Consider the following 19509-nt stretch of genomic DNA (forward strand, 5'->3'; position numbering starts at 1 on the left):
TGAGCTTCCAGGGTTAAACTTGGCACCGGGATGATTGTAGCTTGAACTGGTGGCTATTTAAAGCGCTTTAAGAATACTATCTATATTTCTTACTGTATATGTCTAATTTTCTTGTGTTTGGGCAAGATAAGGAAGAAATTTTTTAAGCTGCCATTATTAGATTTGCGCCCCATTTGATCCAATAACTTCTTTTTTAGCCATGAACCAGCGGCTATTTAAATTTGGAGCCGGCCATGAGCCATTCACGGTTCGCAGACCGGCAGCCTATAAGAGGTGCCCGCGGCGAGCCACAGCTCCACATGCTTGCCGCATCTTATGTCACCGAGCAGAGCTAGGAGTTTGGTGTTGGCAGGCAGCAAAGATGGATGGCATGTCAAGAGCACTGGCGGCAGATGATGAGGCCGATTATGCTACGGTCAAGAAGGAAGATGCCCGGGGTCAGGAGGACACAGCAAAAAAGAGGCTGCACCGCTGACCAGGATGAGCCAATGGCCGAAGAAAGAAGCCGAGGACTGGAAGCTCCCTACAACCTCTCCCATCATACTGGTATGTGGCCTTGAGCCACCGGTATTAACCCCTAGACCACCAGGGTTGTCAGGTGTTAGGCCTGAGGGCACCAACCAGGTCTCTGGCCTGTGCAGCAATTAGGCAGGCCTCAGGCTTGAGCCGCAGGGCAAGTGACTCTGAGCATTAGGCCCAGGTCACCGTATTTATATTTAGGCAGGCTTAAGGCCTGAACCCGTTGATGAAGTGACTCTGGGCATTAGGCCCAGGTCACTTGGTTTGTGCATCAAATAGGAAGGCGCTAGGCTTGAGCCCCCTGTTAGTGACCCTGGGCATTGGGCCCAGGCCACTTGTTGAAACTAGGTAGGCTGTAAGCCTGAGACCATTAAATAAAGTGACTGGGCAGTGGGCCCAGGACACTGTAATAGGTTAGGTGGTCCATAGCTACTGGTAATAGCCTGTGTATTAGGCCCAGGCTATTTAAAATAAAGGACCCCAGATAGTTGGGCACAAGGCCCAAACCCATTGTGAGTAAACCTGGACATTTGGCCCTGGCCAAAGTGTTACATTTCAAAATATGAAACATTGTAAAGAGACATGGCAATAGAACATATTTGTAGGAGGATGCAAATTTATAATTTGAAGGGGGCGCCGAACACCCTAGCACCGGCCCTGCTCATGAGTTTTGTGCTTGGTAAATGGGAAACAGTCATTTAAAACTAGAACATTAACAGAAGGGAAAGATTTATTTAGTTACAAAAACAAAGGATAGTGGCCAAGGCATGAGAGCTTTTGTAATAAACGTTTCAACAACATACTTCATACTATAACTATATGCTTACTGAATTATCATCTACTTAGATCTGTTATTTTCCTAAAGTATACAACAATAGCTAAGTAAATAACACTTTTCATTGTTCTTGATACAATACTTGGGTGTAGCCTAAAAGATATACGGGCCTATTTATCAAGCAGTGAAAAGTGTGGAGAAGTGAACCAGTGGAGAAGTTGCCCATAGCAACCAATCAGCTTTGAAGTAGCATTTATCAAGTACAGTCTATAAAATAATAGGTAAGATCTGATTGGTTGCTATATGCAACGTCTCCACTGGTCCACTTGCCCACGCTTTCACTGCTTGATTAATAGACCCCATATTGTCTGCTTGCACATGTGATTTCTTCTAGCAATTAAGGTTAACCATATACAGACTGTGAGCTGTTGAGAAATTGCTGGACGCTCCAGTTATGTTTCAAGATACTGTAATATTATCCAGGGGCATATGTACCACCCAATGATGATAAATGTATATAACACATGCAATTAGCTATGGGCCCCATAGCAGCTGTACCCCTTGCACATATGGTAGTTATACCCGCTATAGTAGCTATTTAGCGGTGTTTCATAGGAGTTTAAAACTGATGCTATATATCCTTTATTCACACAGCAGCAGTGACTAAACACAATATTTGCAGGTTAAGGTATTCTTGTTGTCAGATGTACCTCAAATACAAGGTCACCACCATGTTATGTACTTGATCACAACTGATGTTTGAATAAAGAACCTTTGCCAATTAACTGCTGAGAGTTTGCTGTATCCATGCTAATGTTGCTGGTGCTGCATCACTGGGACTGCTCCAGTAAATATATATAATAAATATAAAAGAAATGTTATTCTACTAGTCTGGCAGTGTTCACTCATTTCTTTATAAATAAAAGTGTCTGTGCAGGATAAGTTACATTTCACTGCTAAATAAAACTTATATGATTCCCTTAACAATATTTTCAAGACCCGTAAACTGTGTTTCCCTGGCTACCTTTCCACTTAATTTAACAAGGAAATAGTAAAGTCAGAATGTTCTCATAATGAACCCCTGATGAGAGACATATAAATGAGAAACATAGACTGTATACATTGTAGTTACTGCAAATACTAGGTGCTGACTGTCATCATAGGCTGCAAGGCATAATTGTTATGTACATAAACATTATGTTGCATGTTAACACTTTGTTAAGTGGTGACACAGAATACCGTGACAGTTTACACAGTTCTCATAGTAATCACAAATGGAAAATCACATGCAGCCCAAAAGTCAGCACAGCGTGCTTTGCCTTGGACAAAAGAATAATTAGATAGAAAATGTCTATGCGGAGTGAGGACAGGTACAGTACAGATGGACACTTGCAGGACTTGCCATGCTTAGTGCAACAAAGGCATCCCTGTATGTTTAATGGAATGTACTCCTGCTGAATGCAAGACCACCACACTCATCTATTAAAATGCATGTGTAATTTCCATTTTGTTATTCTCAGCACACGACAAATACCCATCTTTATATGTAGACACAATCATGTGGCGAAATCCAGTGCCTTATTTAATAAGTGCAATACAAGCACCACATAGCACAGAACCACATTTGGCAGTACCATGTATTTTGACTGGAATAACAGCACCAACATTTACACCAAAGTGGGTAGGTCTATGAAGCAGAGGAATAGACAGCTGACAGGAGGAGCTGGATGGAGTACATGCACTCATATGGCTAGTACTGTGGGGGGAGTATAAACACTGAGTGTACCGGAATAAGAATAAAGGTGCATGGGGAGTAAATTTTTATGGATATTGCTTGCTGTGTAGAATGCTGCACAACCATTTACAAGCCAAAAAATTACCTGATGTTTTATACCAAATATGAGCTGGAGGTACTTGGCATTTTCATCTGTGATGTGTCTTTCTGCAAACAATCAGTCTGTGAAGGTATTTCATGAGAGGGGCGACTAGGGGGCTGCGACTGTATTAGCGTCTTTTGCCGTTTTACTAATGCTAGTATTAGCCCTTCCACTAATGTACAAAAGTGCGCAAAAGCTGGGACACACTCTTCGGCTGTAGTCACAATCGTCAGAAGCATCATCTGGACTTGTACCAGGGACCGTGCTAGGCGCAGAATCTCTGTTGAGGTATGTCCTCCATTGTACGCGCCCACTCCTGCGAATCTCCCATAATACGCCCATCAGACAGAATATCTTTGTGAGTCTGTTTAGCCACCTCCCAGAAACGCCCAATACATTCCAGAGTCAGTCAATGTGGCTCAATTGGTCCTGCGACTCTACATACAAATACCATGCGACCCATGCGACACATGCCCAGTCGCATAAAATCACCAATTTACGCCAACATCGGCATTGCGGACGACTCAGTACTAGCACCTAGACATGCAACATGATGTGCGCAGGACAGACCATCTAGGGTGGCGCATGGGTGCAAAACAAGGTGTTTCGTAACAGATCCAGTGACACTGATGAGCTGAAAACTATTTTAATAGGTTCTGACTGTCTGCTTTAGAATTAGATTTCTTCAATTTCACATACTGTACTGTATGTTTTACCTCATAATGCCACATTACAAAAGAACTAACTAATTGACCAAGTTGTGATTATTCTGAAAGCGGATTTAAAAAAAACAAACAAACTTGAAACAAAATGTAATTGGTTATGATAGCACTAAAACAAATTGGCAAAACTTAGATTTGTGAAACAATACATAAAGTATTAGCAGCAGGTCTGAGAACTTTTGGAGTAGCTCCATCTTGTGGTTTGTTGAGAAATTTTGTAGATAATTGATGATGATTAACTTGGTTATAGAAAACTCTATAACTCACAAGATAATGTAGAGTTGGCTGTAATGATTTAAAGAACGTTAAATAAGGTATACTATTAATGACTTAATCATTAAGGTCAGTTGAAGATTAATATAAAATGTATCAGATAAAAAAAAGAATGTATCAGATAAAAAAAGAATTCTAAAAGTATTTTGTTTACAATTCCATCAACCTTTCTTCTACCTCCAGGTGGGGACTTCTACTTCAGTGGTGTTGTCTTTCACAACAAAATAGCGCCGGGGAGTATGCCCCCAGCAGCTTTCCTTGCAGAGGGGTGTCTCTCAAAGCACTTCACTAGGTACAAGAAAATATTACATTTATTTCTACAAATATATGAAATATCACTGGAAAGCCCTGAACATAATGCAACATTTTAAGCCACCAAGCATCCACCAACAGATTTTCCCAAACTCCCCATCTACAGGTATACAGTTTCCCAGCTGTGTGCCAACCACATCTAGTAAAACACAGCTGGAGGGCTAATGTTAAATGTTTTGGTTCCCAAGGACACTGTTAAAGTTTATGAATCATCACAAGGCACAATAAATAGATTGCAGCTTGTGATTGGTCCTCCTGCTCACAAGTTCCGCAGAGACGGAAGTTGAGCCCTGGGAAAAACGGTTCCATTAAACAGTCCTTAAGGCTATCACTAGAGGTGGATAGGGAACCAAAGTAAAATCTTATGTATGATGCTAGAGCAGCTTTAAGTGTATAGTTACGGTCAGGGCCGCCATCAGGGGGGGAATGCCGGTACTAGTGTCCCAGTTCCGGAAAAAGAGGGGGGCCCGAGTGGCAGTGGTGTGAATTGGTGCTGGGTCGCCAGCTGGTTACAACTGGGGCACCGGGTAAGCAGCCATATAAAGACAGCGCCAGCTGCATTTCGAATTTAAAGCTGGCTGCGAGCCAATCGAAGCTCACGGATTGGAAGCCAATCAGAAGTGACTGCTGCAGTGGCTTCTGATTGGCTGCCAGTCAATGAGCTCTGGCTGGTTCGCATATGGCACCAACTTCGAAATGCTGTCTTCGCTGTCTCTCCTGACACTAATAGCTAACAAAAGGGTCAGATAGGAACAGTGGCGTCACTGGGGTTGGTGTCACCCAGTGCGGCATTGTGAAATTTTTACGTGCCTCAAGTATGAACTTGCAAAAGTGGGCGTGGTCTTGTGTATACGAGGCCACGCTCCCTGGTGTATTATGCTGACTGGACAGCAATCACAGTGTCACTCAGCACTGACAACGTGGCCCTGCTCCAGGGCTGACAACTCATAGCGATATGTGTGTACAGCCTCAGTGTCTGCCCTCATACAATAGTCCCTGCGCTTCTAGGAGGTGTATACCGCCGGGCACCATTACAGGACATATAGCTGTATGTGCTAAGTGGATACATCCACTGGTGCTCCATTAATGGCACATACCCGGGAGGTGGCATCATTGTCACTGTGACAGGAATAATTAATGACTCACACATCTCCCCCCTTGTGTGCCCACAACACATAGCCCCACCGCACTTATACAGCCACTGTATGGAGACCCCTGGACTGGTACCTGGAGGACTGTGGGGTAGCGAACCCACTGGTTGGGGTTGCACAAAGCCTGGTGTCCGGGGTCCCTTTCCTTCTCTCTTCACATAGGTGTAGAGATGGACAGCAAGATCCTGATTGCACAGATCGCGTACTGAGCCCTGCTCTCTCGTCACTGCGGGACAGACGGTGCCATTTCACCACTGACCTGTTCTAATCTTGCGCGGGAGGGAATGAGACATAAACATGCTGCGCACTGCCGGCTCCGCAAGTGACGTCTACGCTGGCTGGTGGAGGGGCAAGGGCAGTGATGTGAGATGGAGGGAGGGTCACTGAGCTACAGGGAGCCAATGAGAAGAAGCTTTCGCTCTGATGTCACGGGTAGCCAGTAACTATGTAATCTGTCCGTCTCTGTCTCACAGTTGCTTAAAGCCCTGCCTCTCCCAATCAGTGCTGCTCAGTGACACCATCCAAGGGGGTGACACCTAAATAGCAGAGCAGCTCTTCTATTATGGTGTCACCCCCTCGGAAGGTGTCACCCAGTGCGGTCCGCACCCCCCGCACCTCCCTAGTGACGCCACTGGATAGGAATAAGACCCCAGAAAGGAGGTAGCTGCTCACTCTCTCTCCAGTCCCAATCATCTGCTTGCGCAAACCCTGCAGAGCAACATTTAGCCAAGAGCAGGAGCAGAACGTCCAGATTTCCCAACTCTTCCACATACAGCCGAGTCACAGGAGAATCGGCAGGTCTCAAAGGTAACAATGTGAGTGGAAGAATCCCTGTCAGGGGCTTCCCCTTACTGATGGATCCTCAGAGTCAGTCACATACCATTGGTTACCGAGGAGGATGTACCAGACAGCTACCAGAATGTATAAGTGCAAAAGCAGGAGATCAAAGGAGAGGCAGCCAGAGCCCAGATCCAACAGTGACAGCTTAAGGGAATCCCAGCAGTGGTTTCAAGGTAAGTCACCCAACAGCAGAGCCCTCACAGTAATTTCCATGACAGCAGGTTTCCTCCGGCGGTATAGAAGCGAGAGGGGGTTCTGTATGGGATGAGTATAGGATGATGGCACTTGAGATCCCAGCAGTCAAAATCCCGACGCCGGCATCCAGGCCAGGTTACAATCCCGACATCTCCAGATAAATAAGCCCAACCTAACCCGTAACCCTACCCCTCAGTCCCCACAGCCTAAACCTAACCTCCCCCTAACCCTGCTAATTAACGTTCGGGATCCCAGCGCCAGTATTCTGATAAGTGTCGGGATTCCGGCATTGGCATTCTGAACACCGGAATCCCAGTGGGTGGGATTATGACCGCATCCTGTCTGTATTATGATGGCAGTATAGCCAATTGCAGTTTGTTATTGCCCCACACCTCATCCCACTGCAAAGACTCCTGATAAAATGGCAATGTGCAGAGAATAGTGATCAAGACCGGGGAAGCTTCTTCGTAACATTTTTGCACCAACAGGTGACAATTCTTTTTTTATAAACTGGATTATGCACCAATTGATGCCACACTCTCCGCTGTAGCTCCACCCACATTATGCACACCTCTGCCCCTCCCCTGCCTATTTTGTCAGTCCTGGGCCCCACAATTTCTGATGGCAGCTATGCCTACAGTAGCATCATTTAGTACTGTACATGTAGGCAATAACTTGAAGTATAACAGGTGGGCCTTAGATATTTTGGGGGGTTCTTTGGTTTAAAAAGGTTGAGAGCCCCTGGTCTAGAGTGTTGCTTTCAAAAGAAGAAATGCCTGAGTTTAATGTGCCATTAAAAAACAGACCATTAATTAATTAGCTTACCTCCATTTTCTTGAAGTAGATGTCATAATATGGTACAATGTACTGAGGGAGTGATATAGAATTTGCCTGAGGAAGAAGTGTTGGTAACTTGTAATCTCTCATGTAGTAGCAGAATGGGCACAGGCTCAAAGCTAGATATCTATATAATCATGATTGGAAATTCCCCTTACAGTATCATTTGAAGTAATTACAGTGATAAATGTAATTATTCTTTGAGTTTTGCCAATGTTATTTGAGCACAAGCTTATTCTTGCTCATCCTTAGTATTTAGCTCATCCTTTCTAGAACTTCATTAGGAAATTCCATTATTAAAATTGAACTTAAATGATCTGCTTCATATGTAGAACATGTACTGCTGTAAAACATATTGATGACGGCCTTTTCTGCAATTGATGCTTCTTCAATCTGGACAATGACATTTAGCAGTGATGATTTATGGTATATTAATATATAGTATTAATCCTATGATTTATGACAATCTACTTCACTAAAATTATCCAGTGTACCTATTTATCAATCTGTGACAAAAAGGCTGATTTTCAAATCAATTATAGCCGGCAATTTAATAACGAGATATTGCTGCAGCAGCTGAGTAATACTCAAGCTGTCTGGTGATACTGGCCAGGGGCAATAAGGCATAGGGTCAATGCTCTCTGCAGAAAAAGGCTTACCCTTTACTGCAAAGTGTCCTGGTCTTTTTAACCAGTTGCCTGGTGTGGTCACAACAGATGTGACCATACCAAGCTGGGCTTTACCTTACACATATCCTAAAAGAATTGCCCACCAGTCTTCCTGCAGCCTGGGTCCTGGTGATTAGGGAAGATGCAGCTTCCCTTCTCTCCTCCGGCAACAGGAACTCCTGGGGGACAGTTGTGAGAGGCGATCCTAATAGGACTGCCCACCAGCCCGGGCTGTCTGCACTGCAGCAGCCTCGCCTCCCCCTACTCTCTCTCTACCTCTCAGCCAGCAGTGAGTCATGAGCAATCCTTAGGAACTGTAAAGGCCTTTTTTAACTTTATAAAATATTTTTTCCAAAACTGTTGATTTTTTAAAATTATGTTAATAAGACCTATTTAACTCCTAGCTGGTTTAGCTTTATTAACAAATCTGAATATTTGTTAATACAATTATACTGAATCAGATTAAAATTTTTATAATAATATATATATATATTTTTTTAAATCAACAATTTTAGGGACATTTTTAAAAAAATATATTAGCCAGTTAAGTGGGTAAGATCTGTATCAATTAAATCAATCAACAGATAGGGGTCAATTCAATTAGGTCCTGCAAGTCGTTCTCATGGCATACTTGTACTGCAAATTAAATTTGCAATTAGATTCCAAACCCGCATTGATTTATCTAATGAAATTCACATTTTTCTGTGCGCATCCCCACTGAGCATTTGAAAAATGTCAAAAGACAGTGCAGAACCTCTGGTACACCCATCCCATTGAATAATCATACACTTGGAGAGGTTTAAATAGCATAAATTGGCCAATAAAAACAGTTTTCAGATAAATTTATCTAAAAAGATTAATAATGGGTTAAATGATGTGGGACAGGTATATTGAGGTGTAAATGACGTGGGACATGTATGTGGAGGTGTAAATGACGTGGGACATGTATGTGGAGGTGTAAATGACGTTGGGCAGGTATGTGGAGGTGTAAATGATGTGGGACAGGTATGTGGAGGTGTAAATGATGTGGAACAGGTATGTGGTGGTGTAAATAATGTGGGACAGGTATGTGGTGGTGTAAATGATGTGGAACAGGTATATGGAGGTGTAAGTGATGTGGGATAGGTATGTGGAGGTGTAAATGATGTGGGGCAGGTATGTGGAGGTGTAAATGATGTAGGACAGGTATGTGGAGGTGTAAATGATGTAGGACAGGTATGTGGAGGTGTAAATGATGTGAGACAGGTATGTGGAGGTGTAATTGATGTGGGACAGGTGTGTGGAGGTGTAAATGATGTGGAACAGGTATGTGGAGGTGTAAATTATGTGGAAGTGTTGTATTATTGTGAAAGGGGTTATTGAACTTACAGATGAGAGTATCTATTCCAACTTTTTACAAACTTGTATAAACACAGAGAAATCACTTTTACATTATTCTGTACTCCAAAATGCTGGAAAGACTTTAATTTGCTGAAAAACACTTGCTTGCCATCATTCTTCAAAATTTATGAAAACGTGCATTTGACAACTTTCAAAAGCCTCCACTTATGGTCACTAATAGCCTTCTATATGGTTCTGCTATCTCAGTTGCCACTTCTTTAGGGTCTAGGTTGGCTTCCCCACATTTTCATGGACTTCTCCCAGGCCGCCTTTTGTAGAAAAGTTGCACAACTTCGCTGCAAGTACAGCGAACTGGCATTTCTAATTGAATCGGTTGCGCGCATTCATGTGATGTCTGCGAGTTTCATGAAACAAACTCGCTTTCGCAAACTTGCACCTTCCATTGTGCTTTGTTTTTATAGACTCAGTCGCACACAGATATACAAGTGCAGCATATGAAATTAATCAGTGCACTCTCCTGGTGCATCTTAGTCGCTTCACTTTACATCTGTAATTGAATTGACCCCATAACATGGATTTAAAACTAATTTCCTAAGATTGTAATGCCAAAGTTAACAAAACAAGTGATAAAATAACATGGATTCCGTTGTTTTTTATGAAAACAAGATACTCATTCTGGTTAACTACAAGTGGTATATATTACAGTCGGAAAAATAAAAGGCACGTGAAGTAGCTTGCTCAAAGTTTGCTGGTAAGAGTTTGATCTGAAACAGCACAACATTCTATTATACAGTAATTCAGCTCTATCACAAGCAACTCAGTAACTAGGAACTGTCGCCTAGGCTCCAATAAAATGTAAGAATAAACAAACATTATCTGAATTACTTCCGCAACAGACAAGCAAAAAATACCATATTCTCATATGTCTCAAGTGTTCTACAACATTGTTTCTATAACTACATTGCTTACGCATTTTATTGCAAAACAAACACAAGTGCTTTTTGTAGTTTTAAAGAGAACTTGCACCTACTGTAATCTGTGATCCTGGTGTGGCCTCTTGTGGAAAGTTGTGTGGCTCCATAAGAAATGGATGTAGCATGGACGGAACAGGGCATGGTTAAACCAGATCTTGAGGGTGCTGCCTAATTTGTGTTGATTTGTATAAAAGGGGATTTTTTGCAGGTAGGGGTATATTGTAACATACCCTGCACTGATCGCACTGAACATGTGAACAGCAAATGTTAGCAGACATGATTATCTAAGTTCTGTGTGAACATGCCCAAAATTGTTTATTGTGCTCTTCAATAGACTTCTATATGGGGAATTTGTACATATGGAAAAAGTCTGTCATTATCAAACATTTGGCTAAAAAAATCTTACATATTTATGATCTTAAACTTGTTAATAGGTATTTTGAATTTATAGAATTAGAATAGGGTTGCTATACTATCCCTTTAATCAGTGACACATATGAATTATACAGGTTCTGGGGATATATGACTTCAAGTCTGCATTTCACCTGGTTTTAATTAATTAGCCACAGAACCTGTGTAATTCTTATGAGTCTCTGATTTAAAGGGAAAGTATAGCAACCCAACAGTATATAAGAAATTAATTTCACAAGCCAATACAATTTTTTTTTTGTGATCCAAACTATTATAGCAGACTCTCTGACTCTTATTATATTAGTTGATAAAATCTAGGTGGTTTAATCTATTTTGGCCACATGATAGATATGCACAAGTTACTTCAATGATCACCAACAGCTATTGGCAGCTTAAGTAGATCAAAGGTTTGGTTGAAGAAGGAAGCTGAAGCCACTGAGCCCAGGTGTGGATTTATAGACTGTATTTACAAAGAAAAACACCAGAAGGTCGAGAGGCAATAGGTCGACAGGGACAAAAGGTTTAAAAGGTTGACATGCTAATTGTTGGCGCAATAAAGGGTGACACCTTTTTTTGTTTTTTCAACCCTAATCTTACCCCTCCAGTGTCTAACCCTAACCCTCCATCCTGGTGCCTAACCAGAACTCTCTCCCTAGTGCCTAACCATCCCCTTCAACAGCTGTTCTCGCTTATATACCGACTTTTTATCATGCTGTATATATCACATTGGAACATTGTTGCATAATCAATGTTTTTTATTGGCGAGTACACAGGTGTTTCCTAAATGAAGGATGTATAAATATAGGCATCAGAGGTGGGAGGCCACACCACTGATTAAGTCATTGTGACAAAACACGTTGGGAGGCCTCACATCTAGTGCTCTGTGGAGAGTACCTGTACATTGGATTGTTGTTTTATGTGAGGAAGCTCCGGTCTTGCGACCTTATCTTCCATCAGATAAGTGATTTGTTTTATGTGTCATGTGAGCAGGAAGCTTTTAATAAAGTATGGAATTGTACTAGCGGTAATTTCCTATTGGAAAGTAATTCTCAATTTCTGTGAAGGTGGTTATTTGGCTTAACTAAATGGCAAGTAAAGACTACTAATAAGCAAAGTAATTCTTAATTCATCTATGGTTACAATTTGCTAACACATAGCTAAAGGACCTGATTCTGAACTGGGAATACTGCACGAAAGCAAGTAACTGTGCATCTTGGTAACACAATATTGCACTGCACGTGGGCAGCTGTAAAATATGCAGAGAGATTTAGATTTGGGAGGGGTGCGTCCACAATTAAATGTAAATTGCAGTGTAAAAATAAAGCTGCCCAGTATTTGTGGGCTACATGCAACAGCAGCCAGTATTTATCCTGCATGCAAATCCCCTTGCATTGCTACATGGTGTGTCCAGGTAAACAGTTTCTGGGGCCTTCTTGCTTTATTCACAACTCAGAATCAGGCACATAGAGGGAGATTCAATAAAGCTTGGAGAGAAATAAAACTGGAGAGAAATAGCACCAACCAATCAGCTCCTAACTGTAATTTTTCAAACACAGCCTGTAAAGTGACAGTTAGGAGCTCATTGGTTGGTGCTATTTTTCTCCAATTTTATCTCTCTCCAAGTTTGATTAAATCTCCCCCATAATGCACTATGTGCGCCCTCTCGTTCTTTTTGTTTTAGGAAGTTTAATCTGTATCCGTCGGCTGGTCTGGATAGGAGCAAGGAAAAGCACATTCTACAAAACAACTTTCTTTGTACATGTTGTCTCCCATATCAAAATATTCCAAAATACGGAATATTTTTAGCATGACTGAGAAAGTGAAACCTTTGCTTTCTGATGGTTCAATGTACACAAACTTTGTTTAAAGCACAAAATTATTAAAATACAGTATAAAATAACCTTCAGGCTGTGTGTATAAGGTGTATATGAAACAAATGAATTTCATGTATGTACACAAACTTTTTTTTTATGCACAAAATTATTAAAAATATTGTATAAAATAACCTGCAGGCTGTATGTATAAGGTGTATATAGAACATAAATGCATTCTGTGCTTAGATTTGGGTCCCATTCCCAAGATATCTCATTATGATATGCAAATATTCCAAAATACGGAATATTCCGATATCCAAAATACCCCTGGTCCAAAGCAATTTGGATATGGGAGACGCAACCTGTACTGGTTTATATTTAGTGCAAATATTTGTTAAGCACTTACCTGCGTTGTCTATAATATATATATATAGCACAAAAGAAATGCTTCTCACCTAATGGACTGGTACCACTTGTCTGCAGCTGTGGGCTGGGCGCTCCTGTAAGCCTGAGCTTAGCGTGTGGTGACAACAATGAAGGGGCTGGCTGTAAGATATTAGTTCCATTCTGAAGATAATGAAGAGTGACATTAAAGAATTATAATTATCTACATACATTGAATTATGCTACAGTTCAATTGTAGTATCAAGCTCTGAACAGTGACTAAACAGATAGCAATATGATCATTTGAATATACGCACTATTGCAAGATTTTATTTTATTAAACAAGGCATTTGAAACAATATAAAGGGGTGTTAAGGGCACATTTTAAGTATGTTTCTCTGATCAAGGGCAAACAGAATTTTTCAGTCCACAAAAAAGTGAATTTTACACCAGATCTGAGTTGGCCGAGATAAAGTCTCTATACACGGTATGCAATCGGGAAGCCGGCGGACGTAAGCCCGACAGCCTGCTTCCCGACTGCATTATCCCGGCGAGGGTTAAATGACAGGCGTCTAATTCTAGACGCCTGTCATTTTACCGACGCCGGGAGAGCGGCGCCCTGCATTCCGATCGAAGTGATGCCGGGCGCCGCTGTGTACAGCCGCAGGGGGGTTAGGGTTAGGCTAGGGGAAGGGAGGATTAGGGTTAGGCACCCCCGGGGGGGACTTAGGGTTAGGCACCCCCTCACGGGACTTGGGTTTAGGTGGCGGGGAAGGGGGGGTTGGGTTTAGGCACTTAGAGGGGGGATTAGGGTTAGTCAATGGGGTGAAGGCTAGGGTTAGGCACCCCTAAGGAGGGTTAGGTTAGTTCATACTTACCTACGGACAATCAGGATTTTCAGCCATATCGGCCTGCCGCTGAAGAATTTGAACCGCCGGACTTGTGCCCGGTGGCATTCCTATGTATTCCCTATACACATAACGGGACGAATTGCACACTAGCTACTATATTATATAATAGAACTAAAATAACACCAGTATATGATAATAGACATCTATTACCTACATAAGGCATATATGAAACATGTAATTGTGTTAAAAAATGTTTACATATGTCCAAATTTTCTTTTTTCATTTATGCCGTTTGGACTTAAAGATTTTAATGTATAGACTTGTCTAATGACTCCAAGAAATGTCAGTTTAATATTAATATAATAACACTTACTGTAATGTGCACATTTGTTTTTTAGGGCTAACGTTATTGTATATAATTTTACCTAGACTAGCAGGGGGTGAGTAAACCTAAGGATTGCCCATGACACTCTGCTGGCTGGGAGGCGGAGAATACAGGGGGAGGCAGGGCTGCTGCAGTGCTGTCAGCCCAAGTTGGTAGGAGATTCTATAATTATCACCTCTCGCAGCCGCCCCACAGCAGTGTCGGTCACTGGAAAAGAGAAGGGAAGTCGTTGGTGGGCGATACTTTTAAGGAACACCCTTCTGTACCCCGATCAGTTGACGGAGGCTGGGGGAGGGTTGCAGCGGCAACTGAGAGACCAGCTGAGCGGGCTGAGCCCGGCAGCTGCTGGAACTTGGAAGATTAGCTCCCAGCAGTCACCGGCAGGTTTCTCTGACACGGTTGCATCAGATGTGGCGGTGTCAAGGAAAGCTCAGCCGGGTGTAGTCGCACCTCATATGATCATGCCAGGCAAATGGTTATAGAACCCTAAGATGTGTGTCCAATTGTTTATCATTTTTGGAGATACACTGTTGCAATTACTTATTCCCAAAGAACAGTAAATAGGGCTATATTAACACAATAAATTCATGTTTCAGTTTCATGAATATTGGTTCAATCCAAAAAAATGACTGCCTCCACTTTGGATGGGAGACAGGTGCTCTTTAAACCATTCAAAATATAGTTCTATATGAAATATTAAGGATGGTCTTATAAATGTCACAGACTCCACATATACAGCAAAAGAGGGGCACCTGCTAACTTTATGTTCATTTACATTCCACTACAGTTTTTGCATACATGCTGCTATACAAAATGCAAACTCTTTTCTTATACTTTCACAATAAAAACAGAATGGAAATACAGCCTAATTTAAATAAAAGAATACAAGGCTTATTTTCACATCAAGATCATCATACGGATTCAAAACATGTCTTTTTAAAGTATATTTTACATGATAACATACAGAAGGTGCTTTTATAATAAAAAATAAAAAAAACAAAGGCAAATAGAGACAAACAAGAAAGTTAGACAACCATAACCAAAAAAAAAGGTAAAACCATGTAAAACATGCTGTAGATTTCATAAGCTTGCTGCAATAATATTGTATGTCTATTGTATTTTTTGTGTTATCCAATTATTATTTTGCAATAAACATTATAATAATGAAACCGGTGTTTAAAGAAATGGTATCTGAACTACATTTTATTTTATTTTTATGTTAGAGTTATTTCGGGCTGATACAGAGCTGCATGCAATTCTGCTTTGCAGACGGATCTCACGACCCTTAGCAGCTGTGCATGTGCTGGAGCCTGCATATGCAACTTAAAGCAACAGAATTATATGCATCTCAGTCACATCTCCACATGCGGTTAAATGGGTGTGTAACTGGGCATCAACAGGCTGTTTGCACATAAGATAAGTGTTCCGTGGGCATGATCACGGAAATGTGAGCTATTCAGGTGAGTGCATGCAAACAGCCATCTAATTTCAGACATATCTCTTGCACTATGAATATGGCTGGCACAAATGCGTGCGGATAGTGATGTATAGGGTCGGTGAGGCAGCATGGATGCAGATAGTTCTGAATACAAGTGAAGATCTGCATTTATTCCCGAGCTTGAAGGCACAAACATGGCCAAATTGCATACGACTCTGTTTCAGCCTGTTATGGTTGCACACAAAAGTATCACGACGCACTGGTAGGAACCTCTCTTTTAAATAATGAAGGGGTCTTCTAAACTGCTGTACAAAATTACTTTGTAGATGCTCAAATGAAAGAACTTAAAATTGGATTTATATTCCTGTAATTAAATAAAGGAATGCCTGTCTTTCATATAACCAAAATGATCAGCCCATCCTGTCTTCCCTCAATCCAGTCTCTGGAGCTGAAGCCATAGTCCTTGTCCAGTCCCCTCCCCCTGGGCGTACACTTCCCATTGTCCGTTCCCATCTTGCTCACTATTCAACCTCTCTCTTTCATCAGGCACTGTAACTTCTGTCTTTAAGCATGTCATTGTCTCTCTCATCCTTAATTAAAAAAAAAAAAAACACCCATGACCCTCTGTAACTGCCACTTCCTCTCTCCTCTTCATCTCCAAGCTCCTTACATGGACCGTCTACTGTACATCCACCTCACCTCTTTTCTTTCCTTCTTTCTATGCCACAGAAACTGCCTCATAAAAATCACCAACGACATTCCTGCAGCCAAATCTAAGGGATATTACTCTTTGCTGATGTTACAAGTCGCAGTCACGACTTGCTTCCATCTAGCAATTTACCGCCTTCTGGCAGTCTGGTTCCAGTTCCGTCAGTTGCTAGGCGATCTGGACGCCGCAGGATGTCACATGCTGTCCACAGCACGGCATGATTGGTTCCTTCCCCTTTTTGTACATGCTGGCCTTTTGCCACGTCGCCGACTATAGCGTTCCTGTAGGTCCTCTCGGCTCAGCCGCACCGTCAGCATTCTGTATCACCTCGTGGAAGTGTATTCTGCTATTCCAGCGGAAATACCTAGCTCCCGGCTCTCAGCCTCTTCAACGGCTCCCTAGCCACCCCAGCAGCTTCCGTGCTGCCACCGGTTTACCAGCTTTTTCAAATGGCTCCCTAGCCGCACCAGCAGCTGCCGTGCTGCCACCGGCTCTCCAGCCTCTCCTACGGCTCCCTAGCCGCACCAGCAGCTTCCCTGCTGCCATCATCTCTCAAACCACTCCGCCGGCTTCTCAGCTGCACCAGCAGCCTCCGTGCTGCCACCAGCTCTCAAAACCATATCACAGTACACAGACTTGTGTACTGGGACTCAAAGCCGCAGTACACGAACTTGTATACAAACTTGTGTCCCGGCTTTCAAAGCTGCAGTACACTAATTAGTACCCAAAATTAGTACACAAACTTGTGTACCGGCTCTCAAAGCCGCAGTACACTAATTAGTACACAAACTACTGTAGTACACAAACTAGTGTACCGGCTCTCAAAGCCACATCAACTGTGTGCTTACTCCTGCTCCAAGCCTCACAATCGGCTCTCAAAGCCGCATCAATTGTGTACTTTCTTTTGCTACTGGCTTCAGGCCGCACTAACGGTTCTCAAAGCCGCATCAATTGTGTACTTTCTTCTGCTACCGACTCCAAGCCGCGCCATCGGCTCCAAAGCCACTGCGAGTGCATACCAACTTCTGCTACCGGCTCCAAGCCACACGATCGGCTCTCAAAGCCGCATCAATTGTGTACTTTCTTCTGCTACTGGCTCCAAGCCGCACCATCGGCTCTCAAAGCCACATTAATTGAGTACAATCATCTGCTATAGTCTCTGAGCCGCACCATCGGCTCCAAAGCCACTGCACGTGCATACCAACTTCTGAAATCGGCTTCTGCCGCACCATCGGCTTTCAAAGCCACATCACTGGTACTCCAAGCTCACTAAGTTGTTCGATCGACTCTCAAGCCTACCCGTACTTGTTCCAGTCGTTCCTCTCACCACTGAATCCCATTGTACCTTTGTGTGAATCACTACTACCCAGAGTTTTAAGACCAGGCGGCCGCCTAAGTACCGGTGAACGTGTCTCAGTTCTACGGGAACAACGGGCGGTTGCTAGTGGCAAAAACCTTGCTAGCCTGGGTACTAGGGGGTTCACACAGAGTAGCCTTTAGGGTTCATAATAGCTGATCCTCCTGGATATCTATGCTGCCTTTCAGTCTCTGCACCACCCTCCCTTCTCCTGCAAATCTATCACTCATTTTTATCTGCCTGACACTGCCCTCTCCTGGCTGTCCTCCTACTTCTCAGACTGCTCTTTTTCTGTCCCCTCTTATGATTCAACCTCTCCGACTACCTATTTACTAACCACAAAGTTCTGTCCTTGGCCACTTTTCTCCAGATACATTTCCTTCCCTGGTGACCCCATAAGCTCTTTAAGGCTCCAATATCGTCTCTGTGCTGAAGATATTAAGATTTATATCTGCTCCCCTGTTCTCTCCGCCCTCTCTTGCATCTCCAGCTGTTTTATCTACTACTAGCTGAAGTACTAGGCGTTGCCCGGGTTTAAATCTTCAAGTTATTATGTTATCAAATGATTAACTGTCAACATTTTAAAAATAATTAGCAGCTTAGCAGCTATTCCAACTCACCCATGAGGAGAATTCTCCCCGGTGCACTCCAATGTTTGCACTCCATGTTCTGTCCAAATCCATCCAGTGGAAGGCTGATAGCTCCATGGTGTTCTCAGGATTTAGCCTCCATTTGTTCCCCCAGTGGCTCCTTGGGATTTGGCGGTGGTGCTTCGGGCCCTGCAGGGTCCTACATTTAAACCTCTTGAGTCGATGGAACGCAAATGGTTGACAGTTAAGTTATGTTTTTCTCCTGGCGATTGCTTCGGCCAGAAGGGTGTCAGAATTTGGGGCGCTCTCCTGTCGTCGTCCTTTTCTGATTTTTCACCGGTGCTTTCCACATGCCCAGGTTTTCTACCTAAAGTAGTTTCTAAGTTCCACATTAATCAGGAAATTGTTGTGCCGGCATTTCAGTCACCTGATCTCTCGGCTGGTGAGGCTTCCTTAGATGTGGTCCGTGCTCTCAAAGTTTATGTGGACCGGACTAGTTCCATTCGGAAGTCTGATTCCTTGTTCATCCTCTTTGGTTTTCACAAGAGGGGTTGGCCTGCTGGCAAACAAACTGTGGCCCGTTGGCTTCGTTTGGTTATTTGTGAGGCTTATGCACAGGAGGGTTTGCCTGTTCCGGTCTCTGTTAAGGCTCATTCTACTCGGTCTGTGGGTCCCTCGTGGGCTTCTAGCCATGGCGCCTCGGCTGTTCAGCTGTGTAAGGCGGCCACGTGTTCTTCCATAAAGACTTTTCTAAGGTTCTATGCCTTTGACACCTTCGCCTCTCAGGATGCTTCCTTTGGGCGCCGGATTCTAACTGCGTGGTGCCTGTGGATCCAGATCCAGCTATACCCCAAGGTCAACCCTGTGGACCCTACAGACTTCGTAGGAACAGAGATAACAAAGGTAAGTTCTTTCCATATCCCTTGTTGTCTCCCTCTTTGGAACTTTTCAAAGAGGCCTGGGAACAGGAACTGGGGATCTCGCTCAATAGTGAAGGATGGTCCAAGACGTCTATTAACATTATAATAAGGGAGAATGTCTACAATACTTATGATGGTATATGATTCTAACAAGTCTACACAACCC

General features: G+C 42.9%; 1 protein-coding gene across 7 annotated transcripts in view; it reads right to left on the reverse strand.

Annotated features, from left to right (window-relative positions):
* AHI1 (Abelson helper integration site 1) overlaps positions 1-19509 on the reverse strand; it is a 404344-nt gene that overhangs the window by 172870 nt on the left and 211965 nt on the right. For all 7 annotated transcript variants that reach the window (XM_088452390.1, XM_088452372.1, XM_088452409.1 and 4 more), the window contains one exon: positions 13165-13276. In XM_088452390.1, coding sequence (XP_088308516.1) covers positions 13165-13276 — 112 coding nt within the window. The remainder of the gene's footprint in view (positions 1-13164; positions 13277-19509) is intronic.

The sequence above is a fragment of the Taudactylus pleione genome, unplaced genomic scaffold (genome assembly GCF_031769625.1).
Source record: "Taudactylus pleione unplaced genomic scaffold, aTauple2 ptg000006l, whole genome shotgun sequence".
NCBI lineage: Eukaryota > Metazoa > Chordata > Amphibia > Anura > Myobatrachidae > Taudactylus > Taudactylus pleione.